We start from the raw sequence: 21,826 nt of genomic DNA, 5'->3' as shown, positions 1-21,826 counted from the left end.
TTGCCCAACCTTCCTTCCGAGGAGTGGCTGGTGGGTTTGAACCGCCAGCCTTCTGGTGAGCAGTCAAGTGCCTTAGGCACTATGCTCTATGGCAATTTTTAAAAGCACTGTTCTTTCCCAATTCTGCTCTTACATTTTTGTGGATTCTCCATTTCTTTTCTGGGATCCTCTTTCTCTATCTGTCCCTTAAATATCGTTCGTTCACTGAGTCCTGTCCCCCCTATTCTCTCTTGTCCAGACTACTCAGGCTTCAACCTCTGCCCATTCAGATAATCTCTCAGCCCCTCTTCTCCAGAGGGATGCTTTTCCATGTGCCTTTACTGGATGCCTCTACTTGGATGTCTCATAGTCATCTTGAATTCAACATGGCCGGCCAAGCTGAACCCACCCTCTCCGCCTCAGACCTTCTATTCTTCGACTCACTTACAAACATGCTCCTTCTCAGTACTGACCACCCAGCACCATTAAACAGAACGTTACCTAAGCCAAAAACCTCAATTAAAAGTAAAGGATAGCTACAGTAGGCGATAAAGAAGCAAACTATTTTTAATCAGTCTGAGAACTACCTTTCTGATCGACTTGAGGGTACATGCTTTGCTTTCGCTACAGAAGCTGCAAGCTTAAGAACAAAAGCTGGAAGGTTAAAGAACAAGGGTCCTCTAGACCCACTGAATAGGAAGTATGGGCCCTTACCTTTGAGTCGTAGGCTGACTGCTTAATGACTTCAGGCGCCATCCAAAAAGGGGTACCCACAAAGGTGTTTCTTTTTATCTGGGTATCTGTCAGCTGGCCTGCTACTCCAAAATCGGCCAGCTTCACCTCTCCATGTTCAGAAAGTAGAACGTTGGCAGCTGCAAAATAAAAACAAAGAAGCCTCCTAACACTACGCACTGTGTTGCAGCATGCTACATTCACTCTCATTTGGGGAATGGTTGCATTTTCTCCCCTCCCCTACTAGATCATGTGCTTAATAAGAATAGGCATTAAGCATCATGCTTTCTGTCAGAAACTTCCCACGCCCCCGACCCCAAAGCAACCCATCCGCTAAGCATGTTGAAGATAATCTACAAATACAGGCAAGACAATGTCCCGAGAAGAGAAAAAACCACTGCCATCTAGTCTATTCTGACTCATAGTGACCCTACAGAACAGAGAACTGCCCCATAGGGTTTCCAGGCTATAAATTTTTAGGGAAACAAACTGCCTCACCTTTCTCCTGTGGAACGGCTGGTGGCTCCAAGCCACCATTTTGATTAGCGGCCAAATGCCTTAACCTCGGTGCACCAGAGATCACTTGAGAAGTACAGTTTAACTTTACAAGTTCATACAAGTCTTAGATATTTTAAAGAAATAAAAACAAACTGTTTGCTTACCTTTAATGTCTCTATGAATCTTTTTCTCTGAATGCAAATAATCAAGTCCTTTCAATATTTCTCTCAATATAGTGGCAATCTGAGTTTCATCTAAAGGGCCAGGTTCTAACTAATAAGGGGGAAAAAAAAAGGTTATTTAAGTATTTGTAAAAAATAGAGTCAACAATATCCATATTAAATGGGCAAGAGTAGATAAAATGTAAAAACTTTTTCATTCCGAAACAGAAATTTTGCTCAAACTATTACAATATTAAGTAAGAGATACAGGAGGAGATAAAGAAGCAAATTATTTCATTCAAGGTCTGAGAATTACCTTTCTGATCTACTTAAAGGCATATGCTTCAAGTATTTAAGAAAGAAAGAAAAGAAAAAAGAAACCAGAAGCAAAATAGCTAAGAATCAAAGGTAGGGCCAGCTAGCAAAATGAGAAATTCCCCGGGTCTGTCTGCTCACCTGTGGCCTATAGGCTGATTTGGTAGGTATTCCCCTCTACCCCCTAGCCAGGGTTAAGCAAAGCAAGGGTCCTCACAGGGCATTTTAGAGTAGCAAACAAAAAAGTCCAGAAATTCACAGTACCTGTTTATGACAAGCAGCAGCTTTGCTTTATCCTAATGTTTTTAATTATCTTACCAGAAGACTCATCCCTGGTGACCAAAAATATGACTGGTCAAAAAAAAAAAAAGTCTAGGAGCTAACAGTTTTTTGAGACTATCTGTAAACCGTAATTAAAATTCTGCATTTTAAAGCTCCCCAACTTGGGCCAAGGGAAGCTGTGAGAGCTCAATTCCTAAGAGATTCTCTGTCATTATTATCTCTACCACAATAAAGAAGTGTCTCTGGTTTTTGTTCTGAGAAACTCAAAGTAATTAACTTCTTAATATGACTCTTAATATTCATAATTGTGTGTGTGTGTGTGTGTATATATATACACATAACATATACACTGTTATTACTGTTATGTGCCGTCGAGTTGGACCCGACTCATAGCGACCCCTCCTTGGGTTTCCGAGGCAGTATCCTAATGTCAAGTTAGCATCTCTCTATTTAAAAGATAAGGAAAAATTAAAGAGCTCAGTTCAAATTTTATGATAATTCCACCATTACTTGAAGAACAGTGAATTAAATCAAAAATAATAACTGCATAACTCACACCTCAGCAAAACAAGACCTCAGACTCCCTGACGAACTAATAATGAAACCATGGGCTTGAGTTCTAATAATTCAAAATTAACTTTTCTCCTGAATGATAGGCCTCTTACGTTTTGTGGGCTTGAGAGTGAATTCTATCATAACATAAATTCACATACTTTAGTTATTCCTAAAGTATGAAAAATAATTCAAATTATTCAAATGAATATCTTATTAAGTAGTTTGAGACAACAGTATCCATATTAAATGAGCAAGAATAGTTAAAATCTGCAAACTTCTTCATTCTAAAACAGAATTTGCCTAAACTATTAAAACCTACTTAATGGTCCCTTAAAAAAAAAAAAAAAAAAAAACAGAAAAAAAGTGGCTAAGTAAGGATGAAAATAAACAATGTCCACAGCTGCTAACCAACAGGTTGGAAGTTCTTGTCTATCCAGAGGTACCTGAAAGAAAGGACTGACAAATTGACTTCTGAAAAATCACCAATGAAAGCCCTATAAAGTATTGGGGTTGTCATGAGTCAAAGTCCACTTGATGGCAACTTGTGGGATACTTTACACCAGAGGAACTAAAACCAAGACAAGCATTCGAGGGGAGAGCTCACAACTGATGAATGCACATTTTCCTGGAAAGATACAGGCAGTCCTATCTGTGTGTCTCAGTGCCTTTACCAAGGTGATGGCAATGTAATAGTTCTGTCTGGCACTGAAAGTGATATATTCCTAAAAGGACTTCCGGGGGCTCATGTGGGGCAACGGAAAATCCTAGATGTTTTTTATTACAGCTTTACTTATATCTCACACAGATTTCTTAATTAGCTATACCTATTTCAACTGCAAGACCTGAGTCTCAGTCTACACTGAGATCCACAGAGTTGGGACCATTCTCAGAGGATGTATGGTTTGTTTTACAATAAACAAAAAGGAAGCTATTTCTGAAGGGGAGTTTCTGGGTGATACAGATGGTTAATATGCTAGGGTGCTAACCAAAATGTTGGCAGGTCAAGTCTACCCAGAGTACCTCAGAAGAAAGTGCTAGCATCTACGTCCAAACACTCAGCCACTGAAAATCCTATGGAGTAACAGCTCTACTCTAACACCACAGGGTCACCATAAGTGAAAGTCCACTGGATGGCTGATTTTTATTTCTGAAGGACCTTCTTTGTCAGCCCAGATGTGAAGCTTGGGCTGCCTCTCCTATCGTTTTATATTCACTGGCATTATGAACTGACACATGATAAGTATCACCTCTGTTTTCTCACATTTCAGAACTCAGTGTAAGAGAGCTGCCGATCGTTTTTAGTTTTCCCCTATATGTTCACCTTCTATTTATAAGATTATAAAATGTCCAACCACTTGGATCAAGCAGGCTGCCAGCATATATCACAAATCCTAATTAAGATACTAGGCAAAAATTACCTCAGACAAGATAGCATATTGCACACACTGTTTCCATAACCTACTTTTTCCCTAATTTATTTGACCAAGAATCTTATTTCCAACACATATCTAGACTACTGTTTCAAAGAACACAATCTAGAAAGCCCTACATCTTGTAATAAGATGACTTCTCCACGTCTATTTTCAAGTAGTCACAGAATACAGAAATTTTAATATTGAAAATAAGGAAAGACATTTCTCTAATTAACCTGAGAAAAAGACAGGAGGGAAGAGAGATGCAGAGTACATGTTCTTACCCACAATACCAGAGAAGGGGAAACGACCCTTAAAAATCATATTACAGAGTGCTGAGTCCAATTCCTCTTCCATCAGATCTCTGCCCAAACAGATAATCAGTAATATAAGCCTATACTTGTGCTTATCATTGTATTAGACCTTAAATTCTAATGCACTTGGTTTGTGCTAGGCTGTTGTCTACAGCAGGGGGTCCAACTCCATTTTGAGTTTTGACAGACGTTCAGATGCCATTTGAATTCTTTTTGATCATTAAACCAGCAATGTGGGTATGCTTAGAAAAGTCCAGGGCAAACCTAGGAAGAAGCAGTTTGTCCTCAGAAAGAGTGTAGGTGAAAGTGGGTTATGCTCACACAAAGAACTAGGGAACTTGCCTGGGCACATCCTTAATGAGTTATTGAAAAGAGCCACATATTATATAATTTAAGCTAAAGGTTGGGGTCCTGGTATTGTCTTGTAGCCACCTTGTGATCATGACTCAGGGCTGCATAGTCATGAGTCATACATATCCTGACCACCATGAAGCCAGGCGAACAAGCCCCAGAACCTATCCAGTAAGGCTTTTTCATTTTCAACTGTGTATATATCCTATCATGGTCCTTTTCCTTCTACTACAGTCCCACCTGTGACAGTGATGGATTGACCTGCACCTAATCATGATCTTGTGAGGATTTCCTTTGTCCTCTACTGTATATAATGAACACTGTGGCTGATTCAGCTGACTCCACTGGCCTCTGTACTGCGTACATAGTGATGGTTTCCCTCATCCTGGATGACTATATCTTTGTCTTTGTGCTATTTGAGGCTTAATAAAAGGGTCTCTATAGAACACGCTTGAATCCAACGTCTTTTCTCTCCAAGCACACCACCTCTTCCTTTCTTTTATCAAGCCACTAAAAAGAAACAACGGCGAGCAGCCTGGTGTTATTACTAAGAGAAGATACGAAAAAGAGCTAAAGAAAACTAATTGAAAACTCTTCCCCTATAATTAAGAGCTGGCTTCTGTGATTAATAGACGTATGCTTATGCTCTTTCGTATCTGAACAAAACATAATCCATCACTGATTTATACACCTGTGGGGAAGGCACTCTATAGGAAAGCCTTGGTTACAGACAACTCTCACTGTAGTATTTGCACTTTTATGTTATGTAAATTTGCCCTCACTTTAAAAGGACTGAACCACCCCTACTTGCAACAAATTCTTCATCACAATCACCTTCGTTCTCAGCCCATGCAGCTTTTAAATCACTGAAAAGGTTTTTCTTACACTAAAGTAAGGCTAAATAAGAACCCTAAGTACCTGTTCCAACTTACCTACAAATTCAAATTAAAGACACTTAGGAATGGATTTGTTTCATAACCCAGGGACTACCTGCATTTACTTGGGGCATGATGTGGAGGGAATTGTTCTTGGTGTCAAAATTCACTATAAAAAGTACTTGGTTGCTCTCTACACCACAAAGTTCCTCATTAATGGATAAGACTAGTCTGAATTGAGTTCTCTGCATCATATACTAGCAGTCTCCATCATTATCATTTCTACACAGTATAATGATGGTGGTCTCTGTCATTAAGAGGACTGTGGAATCTTCAAATGGAGGTTCACGAGAAAGACTCCAAGTAAGAAAAACTAGACTGTATTCCGTCTACGGTTGATTTCCAATTCTTCCTTGTCAGAGACTTTTCTTCCATTTTTTTCTGTAATACAGATTTATTAGTCAGGCACATGGGCACTCAACTAGAAAGTGCACTTCTTAGCCTCTGCAGCAGCAAGATCTGGCCTTGTGACTTAGTTCCTGCCAATGGAATATGAGCAGAATGGATACATCCTTTTCTTCATCTTGACCTTGAAAGAATGGGAACTGGAAAGGACAATGACTGAAGAACACATGAAAGCAATGGACTGGGGATGGCAGAGCCACTACACTAACCAAGTCCCTGATGACCTGATGAATCAAAGCCCGCTGACCCCACTAGTGAGAGAGAAATTAACTTTTATCTTGTCTGAGAGACTATATGTGGGCCACTAAAACAGCAGTTAAGGAGCTCTGATAAGTATAGTGGGTAAGGCCTTTGCTAACCAGAAGGCTGGCGGTTCAAACCCATCAACTGCTATGAGGGAGGAAGATGAGGCAATCTACTTCCATAAAGAAACCAATGGGGGTTGCTATGAGTCAGAACTGACTCAATGGCAGTGGGTTTGGGTTTTTTCAGTTTTAGAACAGCAGTTTGGCCTATCCATTAATGTATACACCATGTTTTTTCTTTTATCATGTTGAATATTCATTTCTAAGTCTATCACACATCTCTGCCTGAGTGTCCAATTTATATAGTGTTCCTTCTTAATCACATTCTATGGTTGTCCATAGTTAGATCCTCCTGCAATATTGACTGATATTTGAATCCGCTAAAAACCTTTCAGTCTCATGCTCTGTTGCTAATCCTCACCCCAATTGTCCAGTTCTCTTGCTCCTCTGTGTTTTCCTTTGTAGCACCCTCCAGCATACTATACAACTGACTGCCCTCCCCCTACTAGACCACAGCTACACGATAGTAAGGCTTTTCCTCTACTTTGTCAAATAACCCCAATGGCTAGGACAACGCCTGGCACATGGTAGGACACAACAAATATTTGCTGAAAAAAATGTGGTTTCACACAGTAGACTACAAAAATCTATCATATTTTAAGTTATAGGGTGTTAAATTAATTATTTTTACTCTTAAGTAATGGACACTAGAGACAGAGGAATTAAGCTAACCTTTCATGGCCTGAGTAAAAAGGTCTGATAACCATAATGTAGACTAAAAAAGGAAAAACTGTCTGTGCACTATAATTCAAACTATATAAAACCCATACGCTCATGGCTAAGAACTGGGAGGGACTACAAAAAGACAGCTGTTCTGAAGAAGTAATTCCCCAGAATTCCCCAGAATTTTCTTTGGGTTATTACACTATTTCTCAATAATGTAGGGTGAAACCTATCTCTTAGGAGATAGAAATCTAGAGATTTTCTATTACTGGATGCATGAAGAGAAAAGATGAATCTAGAGAGAACAAAATGAAGAAAGAGAAGGTAAGATCTTCATGCACAGGAGAATGGGAGAGAACTCTACTTAAAGGAGATACAACTAGTCATCTCTCCCTTCTGTTGGTCCTCATATTTCTAAAGTATTAGCATTATGCACCTTAACAGAGTTAACATCTGCACAAACAATAAAAAAAAGCAAGAATTTTTTAAAGAAATGACCCTACTCAGCCACATGGTATCAAATCTTTACATAGGACAATAGCCCAGTTTTTAAAAACTTTTTCATAAACGTAAAACAGACCATCTCAAAATAATCCTAATGGTTTTCAACATTAAAAAATTCTTATCTCCCACTGTTAAAGTATGTCTTCTTTTTTGAGTGGCTGGAGGCAGACCAACAGAAAGATGATACAAAATGGAGAAAAACACAACAAAGTTTCAGGAAGGGGCAAGAGGTTAAGGAAGGTTAAGGCAGTTGGACAAAAGAAGGTTCAAAGCCCAGCTCTGCTACTGGGATGCACCTAACCTCTGAGCATCTTTGTTTCCTCATCTTTTAAAATGAGATGATCAGAACATCTAAAAAGGAACGTGTGGTTCTTGTCTCCAGGGCTACTTAAGTGGAAGATGGATGGCCATTTATTGGGACTCTTACATTATATGTGGGATAATTTTTTAAAGTGGAGAGTTCTACATTTCCTTCTAACTGTAATGTCTACAACTTCACACAGAGAACCTTCAACTCAATACTCTAAAAAAAGTTACTACCAAATAAATTACTATGGCACTGAGAATGAATAAACTAAAATATTTGTAGACTAGCATTGCTGCTCTGAAGGACTCAATGTTGGAGAAAAGAGTCCCTGCAAACAACTTTATATATGCCACAAATAAAATTCATTTACGGTAATAAAAGTAAATCTATTACATGAAATGAGGGTAATTTTCTATATTGCTGTTGTATTTCCCATGTAAAAATAAAAAGCTCTTTGTGTCATGTGTATATTTACAGAAAAGAATCAAAAGCAAGTCATAAAATTTACCCAGCTGTTGTTTCATTGCTTTATCCACATTAGTATCTTCCTTGTACCGTATTAAATATTTTTCTTGAGGTCTTCCTTTTGAATACCATTTTGACCAACTGCTTTTATAGTTTGTTAAATTATGCAACTTTGTAAATGGAGTAAATTACCTAAAGACCTTTTGGGGATACATGTTTTCTAAGTATATTTTTCCAAAAAAAAAAAAAAAAAAACCCTACCAATCATTATTATTACTATGAAAAAGACCTATCTTTTATTTCTCCCCCTGCAGTGTTCCCTTCTTCTCCCCTCCCTTAATGAATAAAATGTGTATAGACTATAACTACTAAGAATGGGCCTTCATTCAGCTTTCACAGTGAAAAATCATATACCCACCATCCTGACAACACTAAAATGGTACGTTAGGCCTGTCTTAGAAATCACCACTCACCCAAAAGCCCAGTTTTTATAAGAGGGGTAGAAAAAAAGTGCTAATTACACCAATTTTACTGCCAGCATTAACCTCAGTAGGACAAACATATCAAGTGGTAAACAACAGTTCAAGTTGTTTTTTTTTTGGGGGGGGGGGTGTCTTTTGTATACAATATGTTTCAAGAGTGATTTAAGCATTATTTATGATATACTGGTTGTTTCTGAGCATTCCATCAAAACCCAAAATGCAACCACAATTTTACTACTAAACATGAATCTCTGATTGTGACGTTAAAGTTATCCTACACTGTTGTTATTAGCTGCCATCAAGTTGGTCCCCAACTCATGATGACTCCATGTGTTACAAAGTAGAACTGCTGTGTAGGGTTTTCTTGGCTATAATCTTTACTGAAGCAAACTATCAGGACTGTTCATCCACTGACCCACCACTGGCTGTGTTCAAATAGTCAACCTTTGGTTAGCAGCCGACTACAAACCTCTTGCACCACCAAGGCTCTTTATCCTAACCAGCACACTCTTATCTGTGGATTGGTATCCATTATAGCAATGTAGACAGAGTTCTAGATAAGGAGATGCAATGATGCTGGTCTAGCTCCATCATAAAGTCACATGCCAGTCGGCAAGGCAATCAATGCCTCTGCTTGTGCATCCACACAATGGAAATGAACAGGCCTCTACATGCCTCCCTGGCATGACTACTGATCCAGTATTTTACACCGTACTTCAATAGTTAAACCATAATTGTCACTTGCTCCTGAAGTCATCTCCAGAGTAGGCCTCAAATTTTAATTTTCAAAATTTCTGACTTTACTTGTAAATGCATATATTACATGCCTCTTTTAGAAGCTAAGTTGTCTGAAATATGAAACAATGAGGATGTATCAGTTCTAACAGGGGTAATTAGTTTTTCAAATAAGCCAACTAACTATTCTTAGGTAAGATAATTCCAGGCAAAATCCTTCATTGCTTCTATGAATAAATCTGTTGGAGTCTGATACTTATTTTTCCATGACGCAATACAACTGTTTTCAAAAGTAGACCAATACTTTTCAGATATCAGAAGCAAAAAATATATACCATAAAGACAAAGAGTTCCTTTGTGATGTAATTTAAAGAGAAAAAGGAAATACAAACAGGTACATATAGACTTATCTTTAAAACCAAGCTTTACAGAGAACAAATTCTGACGCAGTATCCAGCATAATACTTACTAGATCTAGTGCAGAACCTCCACCAAGGTATTCCATTATTATCCACAACTTAGTATCCTACAAAAAAAAAAAGCAAAAAGAAAGGAATTATTTTAAAAACAAAAGCAGAAAAAGTTACTTTTTAAATAATCTAACAGCATTTTTCCCTATTATTTTAAAAGTAAAAAATTTGATAAATATTTATCAGCAAGGTAAGTGTGTCAAAGTGAGTACTGTATAGTAAATCCCAGAGTGCAAGTGCCATTAAAGAATAGCTTTTCAGCGTCTGGTCAGGGACCTCTGTCTCTTCTAAGGAGTTACTGAAAATGTAGATTCAGGCCCCATTCCATACCTACTGAATAAGAATATGGGAAGAGGGAACTAGAAATGTTAATACTTCAGCAGGTGCTTCTCAAGCACAGCAACTTTTGAGAGCCAGCCCCCAAAGTCAGCAACAGTCACATGTCCCACCCTGCCTCTCTGTCAGCCAGGAGGCACTCAAGCACTCAGCAACAGAGACAAGTGTACTCCCCCCCTTCCTGCCTACAGTCCTGAACACCTCAGTGATTCCAGGTCCCTGTGAGCAAAGGGAAGGCAACGCTCCCAGGAAAGTAAGACAGCCGCAGGAGGATGACCAATTTAGCCTTAGGTTCACCATTTATTTTGCAGAAAGACAGTTAATTTCCAATACTCAAATCTATGGTACCTTCTTCACTCTCATGCTGATGAAGGCAAATGGACATCAAAGAGCTTTTCAAGAAGCAGATACTCAGCTTAACAATGTGTTCTTTCAGCTCAGTGCCTCAAACGCAATGTCTGACTCCAGTAACTGTCTTTTTTCGCTTATCACCCTTGAAGTCACTCAGTCGCTTCATGATTTCCAGAGTTCTCATTTTAAAACACAAATCCCAAAGTGCTACTTCCTTAAACACACACAAACATTCCCATCACTTTTCACGAAGGAAGCAGTCTGACTGTGTGATGACCAGAATGTTGGCTTTGTGAGCCAGACCAGGGTTTAAATCCTGACTCCCCCTATACTGAGTGCCCCATGAAGTGATTTTCTCTCTCAGCTTCCCACTCAGTGCTCAAGCAAAGTACCTGACCCAAAGTAAAACAAAAAAATGATAGCTGGAAACATCAATAAGAGGAGGGACATTGGTGGTTCCATGGTAGACGTCTTACCTCCTATACAGGAGGCCCAGGAATGATTCCCCAACAACACACCTCATGCACAGACATCATCTGTCTGTCAGAGGTGTGTTGCTATGATGCTGAACAGGTTTCAGCAGAGCTTCTAGGTTGAGACAGAGTAGGAACAAAGGACTGGTGATCTACTCCCAAAAATGAGCCAAGGAAAACCCTATGGATAACAATGGACTGATATGCAACCAGCATTTTTCTTCCATTGTGCATGGGGTTGCCATGAGTAGAAGGCCAACTCAATAGCAAGCAGCTAATGATAATTTGATAAACTAATAGTAGTGGTAGTGTTCACAGGCACACTTACATCATTAAGTTTCACTGCTTACTCAGGGAAAAAGCCATGCAGAAGCTTTTGTATGAAGACAGACAGAAAAACAAAACCTTTCTGATGCTCAGGATGGAACTGAGTGTTGGCTCTGAGAACACTGCCAAAGCAGGCTCGTCACCAAGCTCCCATCACACTCTAAACCCTGATGCACTGAACTTGCTCCTCTTGAATACGTTGTGATTTCTCAGGCCTTTTGCTTGTGCCGTTTCCTCAAATCAGAAAAACCTTTTCACCTGCCTTCATGCTCCCAAACTCTGTGCAAACTTCTACTTTAGCACCTTTTGGTCTGATTTTAATTTATATTTGCTTGTCTGTACTTCCCAGTTAAAGGTAAACTAAAAGAGCCTACGGACAGTGCCTGCATGTTCAAGCTTAATAAAAGTTAAGTATGGTCCCCCTGTAATCAAGGAAGGGTAAATTAGGTTGACTGCATATTCACTTTCAGGAGGCACTGTTACATACCAAAACCCAAAGCCAAACTCACTACCATCGAGTTGATCCCGACTCATAGTGACCCCTACTGGGTTTCCAAGGCTGTAAATCTTTACAGAAGCAAATAGCTCTATCTTCCTTCCACAAAGCGGCTGGTGGATCTGAACTGCTGACCTTCTGCTTGGCAGCCAAACGCCTTATCCACTAAGCCTTCAGAGCTCCTGACTGTTACATACACTGCATTTGAGAAAGGAAGTTCTTTTAAAATTTCAAATAAACTCTGACATCTGGAGTTAATTTTATGGTATTTGAAATATAGTCCAGGTTCACTGCATACAGAATTTTTCTCAAGCTTTTTAAATACCTTTATCATATAATAAAGCCAGTATCATTCTAGACTGGAAAAGGCCTTGAAAAAGGTATATGGGATCCACCTTATAGAAAAAAAGCATTTCACTCACTCATCAGTTAAGATCTGTCAGACACTACACATCTGCCTTGAAAAGACTCAATTACCCAGATTCTGATTCTCCAAAAAAAAAAAAAAAAAAAAATCCTAGCATAAAAAATACTCTTCAAACTTCATTTGATACCCCAAATATACTGAATTGTGGATTTTCATAATACTTGCTCTCTGGTTAATGTTTGTGTTGTTCTTTCTAGGTGGTCCAACAGCATCTTGCCTGATAATTCAAAATAAACTATTATTCTCCCCCCTATAAAATGACTTGGTATTTCAAATATCTATTACCATTTCCCTTTCTATGGCTGCTATTTAAATCAGCTCCGTGTCTTTTACGGGCATTGAGGAAGAGTTTGCTAGTAGCAAGATAAGCTCTTGGCAGGTAGGTGGTTTCTCCTCATCTCTGAGCACCTGCAGCTAGCTGTGCAGTATTACACGCTGGGAAGAAATATTTGCTGACAAGGGAGATTCCAGTGTCACCACACAGCTTCCTAGAACAGCCAGCCGAAGTGCACCACACCCTCAACCATTTCTCCTCAGGTCTTTTTCAGCTACCTTCTGCCCAGTTAACCCAGCAGGAAACCAAACAACTCCTTTTTTCTTTCAGGGTGTCATAATAGGAAATAAACTGACCTACTTTTTTGTGTTCTCCTAACACCTCTACCTCTGCTAGCATAGTGCCTAAGTCACTTGACTGCTCGGAAGGAAGGTTGGACAATCTACTTCCGTAGTGATATCGCCTCAGAACCCAAGGGGGGGGGGTCACTATGAGTTGGTCCAACTCAACGGCAAACACCACCACCTCAGAGGGCATTTAAGCAACAGTAGAACAACTGGCTCCCCAGCTCAAAGGCTAAAACCCCACCCTTTCATTATAAAGGCTTCCTCCTTTCTAGAAAGGAAGGTGGAATAAAAACCAGCCCTACTTCTATTTTTATCTAGCTCACTCCTTGTACCAGCCATGCTGGGATGTAAATGCTACTCAAACAAGAGGACCACCACATAAGAGGGCACTCAGTAACACTGGTTTTGAGTCATTTATTCAGGTCACTATGCTTTAAATGGGAGCTCTGGTAGCATAGTGGCTAAGACGCTTGCTAACCAGACGGCTGGCGGTTCAAACCCACCAGCCACTCCTCGGAAGGAAGGTTGGGCTACTTCCTACTTCCGTAGTGATACTGCCTCGGAAACCCAAGGAGGGGTCGCTATGAGTCGGGGCCGACTCGATGGCACATAACAACAACAACAACAATGCTTTAAATACCTTGACTATGTCCTACGACTAATGTGTTTCTGTTACCAGCTCCACTAGCACCACTAATGGGGAAATGGAAATTGCATCATGAAAAGTTCCACTGGTTGCCACCACAATCTGCTGAATTTGCTTTTCAACTTCACTGGGTGTGCCAATCATTCTCGCCACCGAAAACTACCCCATGAAAACTAGGCAATCCCCCTCAAGATGTGGGGTCACTGCCACCTGGGACTCCTCTGCTCTCTTTCTACCACATTTGACTGAGCAATCTCTCCCAGGTGTTAGGTACAGGGAATTGAGGCTGTATGTACCCTACCTCTAGGGAGTCTGCTTTCTAGAGTGGAAGACAGACTTTCAACAATTGTTCAACAAAGTTAATTGTCACTAGTGCTATAAAAAACAGCAGGTGTCCCCAGCATTAATAGCAAAGTTCAACAAGACAGAAAATAAATGCTGGTGAGGATGGGTAGAGATTGTGACATTCATATACTGCTGGTGGGGCTGTAAAATGATACAACCACTGTGGAAATTGGTATGGTGATTCCTTAGGAAGTTGGAAACAGAAATACCACTTGATCCAGCAATCCCATTACTAAGTATATATCGTAAGGAAATGAGAGGCAGGACACGAACAAATATATGCACACCCATTTTCATCACAGCACTACTCACAACAGCAAAGAGAGATGGAAACAACCTAAGTGCCCATCAACTGAGAAATATGGTACATACACATAATGAAATATTATGAAACCCTAAAGAATAATGTAGAATCTGCGAAACATGTAGAAACCTGAATAACGTGCATGAACTTGGAGGACATGATGTTGAGCAAAATAAGTCAAGGCAAGATTTATACATGGAAGGAAAGTGAATTTCCTAGAAAGAAAGAGCAAGCCCAGAGGAGGTTAGTTTGCCCTCATTAACTAGTATAAAGAAAGATGCTCATACAAAGAAGTAGGCAACTTGCTTGGCATTTACTAAAAGTACCCAAACAAATGCATGTTATATAACTTAACATAAAGGTTGGAGTCTTGGTGATGATCACACAGGGTCAGGTGATCATGAGTCATATTCATCCTGCCTCAGAAAAGAAGGAACATCTCATTCTGCCCTCAAAGAGCTTCACCATCAGTGTTCTTCATTCACCATCACCTCCCATTCTCATGTGTGACTCCACTACTCAATAGTGAACCTTCAACCTTTGCTCGAACACTTCCATTGTTCTTCACAGCTTCATTCCTCTGCACTCAATTATTCTTTGGTTCTACCTTTTCCATGGCCCCAGTAAGCCCTAAAGTTACAAGTTCTACTTTGTTCCTTCCCCTTCTAATTAGAATTCCCAAACTACAGCTTCCAGCTCTTGGTGTCTCTTTACTACCTGTGGTAGTTAAATTGTGTGCCAACTTGGCTGGGTGTGGTTTTGAATGGCTGGGCAGCTGGATGTAGTTATTCCCCATGATGAGACTCTATGGTGGAATCTACTGGAGCAGCTGAGTAGCCTTAGGGATGTGGTCTGTTTCCAGTATGTAAGGAACAGCTTTGGGAATGGTCTGCAGCTTCTGGCAGGCTTGGATTCTGCATGTAGCCAAGTCGTTCAGCAGCCTGCCATGTTATCTGCTGACCTTGGGACTGTTAACAGACTTAAATTAGTAGTCTGCAGTGTGGTTTGATAATTTGGAGACTGTACCATTTTACTTGTTGACTTTGGGTTTGTCAACCTCAAAAGCTAGCAGCTGCTTTAAGAGAGGCCTCTAACTCCAGTGGGCCAATAGAGGGGCTTTCACCCAACTCCTAGAGCTGGCACTTTGAACTTAGACTTCCAGCCTCCTAAACTGTAAGAGAATAAACTCCTTCCTGTTTATTATAAAACCAATCACTTATGGTATGTTTCTGTTAGAGCAGCACTAGAGAACCAAAACAAGGGAGTTAGGATTAAGAGAGAAGGGTGCTATAAATAAATTTTGCCTACTTCACCATCTGGGTTAAGACAGTGATACTGTGGACGTTGTGAAAATGGGGAAACAAGGAAAGACAGCTCTTAGAATAATCCTCTGATGCCGTACTCCATACCTATAGTACCACACCTCAAATGCCAACGACATATTCAGCACAAACACTGGAAGTCTCTTAAACTTGCTACCAGTCATAATCTCAAATAGTAATTTCTACCATCATCAATCTTAAAATAGGAAATGTTCAAAAGAGAGTAAACGGATAAGCTCGGGAAGTGAAAAATGGGATTTGGAGATTCTAGGCAAAGTGTTCCCCTCCAACTATAAAACCAAAAACCAAACTCACTGCCTTCAAGTCTATTTTGACTCACAGTGACCCCTCCTTGGGTTTCTGAGGCAGTATCTCTAAGGAAGTAGACTGCCCAATCTTTCTTCTGAGGAGTGGCTGGTGGGTTTGAACCGCCAGGCTTCTGGGTTAGCAGTCAAATGCCTCAGGCACTACGCCACCAGAGCTCCCCCCCGACAACTCTGTATCAGAGTTTTTCAACCTCTGCACAAATCACATTTGGAGCTGGATAATTCTTTGCTGGGGACCTGTTCTGTGCATTACAGGATGTTCCGGGCCTCTACCCACTAGATGCCAGTAGCACCACCAACACCCCTCCACTCCTGACCGTGTGACAACTAGAAGTCTCCCAAGTTGCCAAATGCCCCCTGGGGGCAAAATTATACCCAACTACCTAGAGGAACTACCCAATCAATGTAAAATCTTAAGTGGTTACTGGGCCAGAAGTGCCAACTTGTAATTCTCTTTATTGTGGCAGAGCTCATTTTGCATATTCTCTGAAGCTCCAGCTGGAAGATGATCACTAATTCACCATGAGACATTAGACAAGTCACTTAAATCTTCTAAGTTTTCAGTCCTCACCCATAAAAAGATCTTGTAATCATACTTGGGTTTCTAAACCTCACAGTTCAACTGACAATAAAATGAGATAATGAATGTGAAAGCATTTTGCAAAGTCCCAGGTACTAAACAAATGCAAAGTGCTATTAGCTTTATCACCATCATCACCATAAATGCTTTAAAATAACTTGGTGAAACAGGAACAGGCCAATTAACAAGACTAAGTAGTATTTCTTTGCATTCAGTTTCTGAGCAAAACAAAATGCAGCAATTCATTTGCATTCTTCACTAGAAAGAAAAATAATGACTGCTCTCGGAGCTCTGGTAGCACAGTGCCTAAGGCACTTGACTGCTTACCAGAAGGCTGGAGGTTCAAACCCACCAGCCACTCCTCGGAAGGAAGGTTGGACAATCTACTTCCATAGTGATACTGCCTCGGAAACCCAAGGAGGGGTCACTATGAGCCGGGTCCGACTGGACAGCACACAACAAGTCTTGGGAGCTCCGGTGGTGGAGTGCCTAAGGCATCTGACTGCTAACCAGAAGGCCGGCGGTTCAAACCCACCAGCCACTCCTCGGAAGGAAGACTGGACAATCTACTTCCATAGTGATACCGCCTTGGAAACCCAAGGGGTCGCTATTGAGTTGGACCCAACTAGACGGCAGTGAGTTTGTTTTTTGTGTGCTACAAGTCTTGAGGTAAGAGTGTCTGACAAGAAATGCCTGGTAAAGGCACATACTCTACCTGGTCCCAGCAAGGGACGACATGCTGCCACTTACCAAGATATAAAATTACTGCCCTCAGAAAACCTTCCAAATCATGACTTGTGAGCTCGTTCCATGAGACACATAAATCATAGGATTTCTTAAAATAAAAATGATTTTAGAATAAAAATGACCTCAAAAATGTAAAATATGAATGCCCTCAGGATACAATTTTCTCATTAAAAAGAAAAAGACTGACTGATAGCTTGCTTGATTGACTAAATAAATAAATTCAGGATTCAAAGTGTAAAAGAAAAGGTACCCCAGCTACCCAAACACACCCCTCTAACCAAAGTTACCATGCCTTAAGTAGCCTTAGAGAGGTATTTTATGCAAACGCAATCAAACACATAAACAACTTTCTCCCCTTTAACCCAAATAGTATCATTCTATACAACTTTGCTGTTTACTTACAGTTCCTCAGAGAGTATTCCCTATGTGTTAAATAGATTAAAGATTTTCTCATTATTTTACTATCCCCATCCCCTATCAAAAGACATATGGCTGTTCCCATTCTTTTTCTATCATGAGCAAAGAGGCAATGACGACTCTTATTTTGTCACTTCCTAGAAGTCAAACTGCTGGGTCAGAGGGAGTCTGTTTGAATTTTTACAAGTAAAACTGTAAACTGCTCTCCAAGGAAGTTGTCCCCATTTATACCTACTCCAGCAAAGTATGAGAATGTTAATGTCCCTTTTCCTTTGAGAACACAAAAGAGATCTGATGATCCAGGACCTAAGGCGACTGCTAACCAGAATGTTGGCGATTCAAACCCACGAGCCATTCTGCAGAAGGAAGACTGGGAAATCTACTTCCATTAAGATTTACTGCCTCAGAAACCCAATGAGGTCGTTATGAGTTGGAATCGACTTGATGGCAGTAGGTTTGGGTTTTTTTGGTTTTTGAGAATACAGTGTGATCAAACTTTGTTTTGATCATAAGTCCACAGGTTGGTTGGTTGGTTTGTTTAAAAAAAAAAAAAACACTAGAATTGGTGACTGAAATCTTGACAGATATCAAGAGACTACAGTTTTTTTTTTTTTAAATAAGTAAGTAAATACAAAATAATGGTGGATTCATACACATTTAACAGTTAACAAGATTTTTAAAATAAAAATTCTAAAGTTAAATAAGCTTGGCTTTACATCTGCCTTGCATTCCGAAGCCTCCATAATTCATCAACCATAACATAACAAAAGGCTACGAAAATGATGCATAAGCAATGCAGAAGGCTTTATTAAAACAATTTGGGGTTACAGACTTCAAAAACATTTTAAGTGAATCTTTATGCTAAGATGGTGTGCAAAAAGCACAAAATGTAAATACTTGGGTTTGAATCCTGCATCTAACCCTTACCAGTTACACGGCCCCTTAGGCAAGTCCCTTTGCCTTTTTAAGCCTCAATTTCCTCATCTATACATGCGACTAAATACCACCCACCTCAGAGGATTGTTAAAAAGATGAGGTGAGGTAGTGTCTGGTAAACAATTAGTGCCCCATGACCTGTAGCTATTCTTACTGTACTAACTTTAATATAGCCCATGTGAACCCTAAGCCTAGGAGGCTTCTGAAACTAGGAGGCAAAAAAGCAAATGCAACCACTATGTCATTTTATTAGTCAAAGCAAGTCCCTGATTCATACCACCTTCCACTGTACTCAAGGTACAAAACATGGTTCCTGGCCTCAAAAAACTTAATTGTTCCTCTGTCTCAAAGATGCTAGAATTTCTTACAATACTCATCCACAGTCCATCACAGTACACCTGCCTTGCGCTTGGTATTACTAAAGGAGATAAAAAGACTTAGACTCTGACCTTAAAGTGCTTTTGAGTTTTAAAAAAAAAAAAGTGGGCAAACAACTAAGATAGGATCTTGTGGATACCACAAGAGAGATACAAAATGCTGTGGGTGTTCAGAGGAGAGGGCTTTCTGATCTGAGTGAGGAGGTTTATTTAGATAAAGCTCCAGGAGAGAGATAGCATTTAAGCAGTGACTTGGTGAACTTTGGCAGGGGGGATTGGGGCAGGGATGACAGGGTGTGTCACAGAGATAGGTGTTAGATATAGATAGGGCAGATAAGAGATGGCTGAGTAAAAACAAGCAATCCTGGTTTAGTAACTGAGGATGAGATGGAAGGCAATGGGACACAGGGACTCTTGAATGAAAGCCTACTGAGTCTAAATTTATGGAGCAATGGAGAATCACCAAAACTTTTGGCCAGTAGAATAAATTATCAGAGCATGTGTTATGATCATTAACCCAGCAACTGTCAACATGATAGGGTGAGTGGGAAATGAAAGTAAGATGATCATTCGGAAAATCCAAGCAAAAGGTCGGGTCAAGATTGAGTGACATGCTAGAAACAGCAGTGATTCAGAGTTCACCAAAGCTGGATGTGAGAAGAAGACAGAAGCCAGAATCAAATACATACCACTCTTCTGAGCCCAAGTAAATGATGCCTCCATGAACAGAAATAAGAAAGTCAGGAGAGTGTGACTGGGTGGGTGGAGAGGGAAGTAGAGACTGCTCTTTGCAGCCGTGAGAGACTGATGGGACATTTTGGGGCCTACACCTGAGTCAACAGCTAGAAAATTTCAGGAAAGAGGGTGGGACCAAGACAGAGATGATAACTGGTGCACTGATAATAAGTAATACTGCTAAATTTTTAACTGAAGGGGTACTCTCCATGTATGCAAGTTATGCCAGTTAAGTAAACACTGGCCACTATCACTTAACTTACCTTAGTCACAATGATCACCGTACAACCACAGAAGAACATCAAATCCCTGTGGTCAAATCCTATTTGCTGCCTGTCACCGTAGTAACACTCTAACAGAAAATACCACAGGTGGGCAGCGTGACCAAACAGAGATTTATTCTCTTACAGTTGTTGTTGTTATGTGCCGTCGAGTCAGCCCTGACTCATAGCGACCCCTCCTTGGGTTTCCGAGGCAGTATCACTACGGAAGTAGGATTGCCCAACCTTCCTTCCGAGGAGTGGCTGGTGGGTTTGAACCGCCAGCCTTCTGGTTAGCAGTCAAGTGTCTTAGCCACTATGCTACCAAGGCACTTGACTGCTCACCAGAAGGCTGGCGGTTCAAACCCACCAGCCACTCCTCGGAAGGAAGGTTGGGCAATCCTACTTCCGTAGTGATACTGCCTCGGAAACCCAAGGAGAGGTCGCTATGAGTCGGGGCCGACTCAACAGCAAACAACAACAACAATCTCTTACAGTTAGGAGACTGTAAGTCCCAGTTCAAAGTGCCAGCTCTGAGGCTAAGTGAAAAGTCCCTTGACCCCTTCAGCTCTGCTTCTTGCTCCTGGGCCCACTGGAGCTGGAGATATCTCTTCACTCAGGCAGCTGCTGACTGCTGAGGCTGACAAACCCAAGGCTAACAAGTAAAATGGCACAGTACCCAAATTATAAAACCACACAGCATGCCAGTAATTCAAGTCCATTAAGAGTCTCAAGATCAGGAGACAATACAGCAGGCTGCTGAATGAAGACCTGGCTACCTGCAGGATTCAAGTGCCAAAAGTTGCTGAGAGCCTTCTAAAAACTTCAACTTATACACTGGAGGCAGATCACATCCCTAAGGCAGCTACTCAGCTGTTCCAATAGATTCCATCATGGAGTTGATTACCCGTCTTATCAGGGGGAATAACAACATCCAGCTGCCCAGTCACTCAAATTCAGGCCCACCAAGCTGACACATAACCTTAACTACCACAGTACCCTAGACCCCAAAATTTGAAGTTCTATATAGCTCAACACCACAATTAAAAAGTGTGTATAATGGAGGTACTGAGGAAGATACAGAGAGGGGCATGGGAGGTCAAACAACAAAGATGGACCCTTTTGCAGATACAGCACTGTGTTGTCGCTGATGGCAAACATTGATATATGGCTGGATAGACAGGTGGACAGGCTGAACTATTAGGTATGTCTATGCAGGGGGGATTGTGCCCATGACCATGTATAGGGTTGGGAGACAATGTTTCTTCAAGTGTATTTGTATGTTCTGTAAGAATTCCCAGGTATATAGTAGAGGGGACAAGGGACGAGGTGGTAGTCACTTCTTGGCTACAGCCAGCTACACGGAGGGAGTGAATAGTTGGACCTGTGGGCTCGGGACCATGGTCACAGGGGTATCAAGCTCAAATGGCAAAACACAGTACACAAAAATATTGTTCCGCATCCTACTTGGCAAGTAGCAACTGGGATCTTAAAAGCTTGCAAACAGCCATCTAGATGCAACAATGGGTCTCTCCTCATCCAGAGCTAAGAAGAATGAAGAAAACTAAAGATACATGGAAACAATCAGTCCAAGCAACTGATACACTATGTGATCCTCAGCCTATACTATATGACTATGAGACCAGAAGAACTAGATGGTGCACAGCTACCGCTGTCAATCACTCAGAGGGAGATCTACATAGGAAATCCTGGATAGAGTGGAAGAACAATGTGGAACTGTGATAGTTGAAGATGTGTCAACTTGGCTGGACTCCAGTTGTGAGTGGTGGTTCCCATGATGGATCACATGACTGAGTTCTGAGCGGCCGGTCTGCCCAAGGGGAGTTTCCCCAGGGGTGTGGCCTACCTG

The 21,826-nt window shown here is 40.8% G+C and overlaps 1 protein-coding gene across 1 annotated transcript in view; it reads right to left on the bottom strand.

Moving 5' to 3' along the window:
* STK24 (serine/threonine kinase 24) overlaps nucleotides 1-21,826 on the bottom strand; it is a 104,329-nt gene that overhangs the window by 31,502 nt on the left and 51,001 nt on the right. The window contains exons 3-5 of the mRNA XM_007948160.2: nucleotides 9,930-9,986; nucleotides 1,374-1,482; nucleotides 694-851 (exon numbers count right to left, since the gene is read on the bottom strand). Of these exons, the coding sequence (XP_007946351.1) occupies nucleotides 694-851; nucleotides 1,374-1,482; nucleotides 9,930-9,986 (324 nt within the window). The remainder of the gene's footprint in view (nucleotides 1-693; nucleotides 852-1,373; nucleotides 1,483-9,929; nucleotides 9,987-21,826) is intronic.

The sequence above is a fragment of the Orycteropus afer genome, unplaced genomic scaffold, assembly GCF_000298275.1.
Source record: "Orycteropus afer afer isolate SDZICR_OR568_19922 unplaced genomic scaffold, OryAfe1.0 scaffold00206, whole genome shotgun sequence".
In the NCBI taxonomy this organism is placed as follows: Eukaryota; Metazoa; Chordata; class Mammalia; order Tubulidentata; family Orycteropodidae; genus Orycteropus; species Orycteropus afer.
This window is presented reverse-complemented; position numbering and strand designations above follow the sequence as displayed.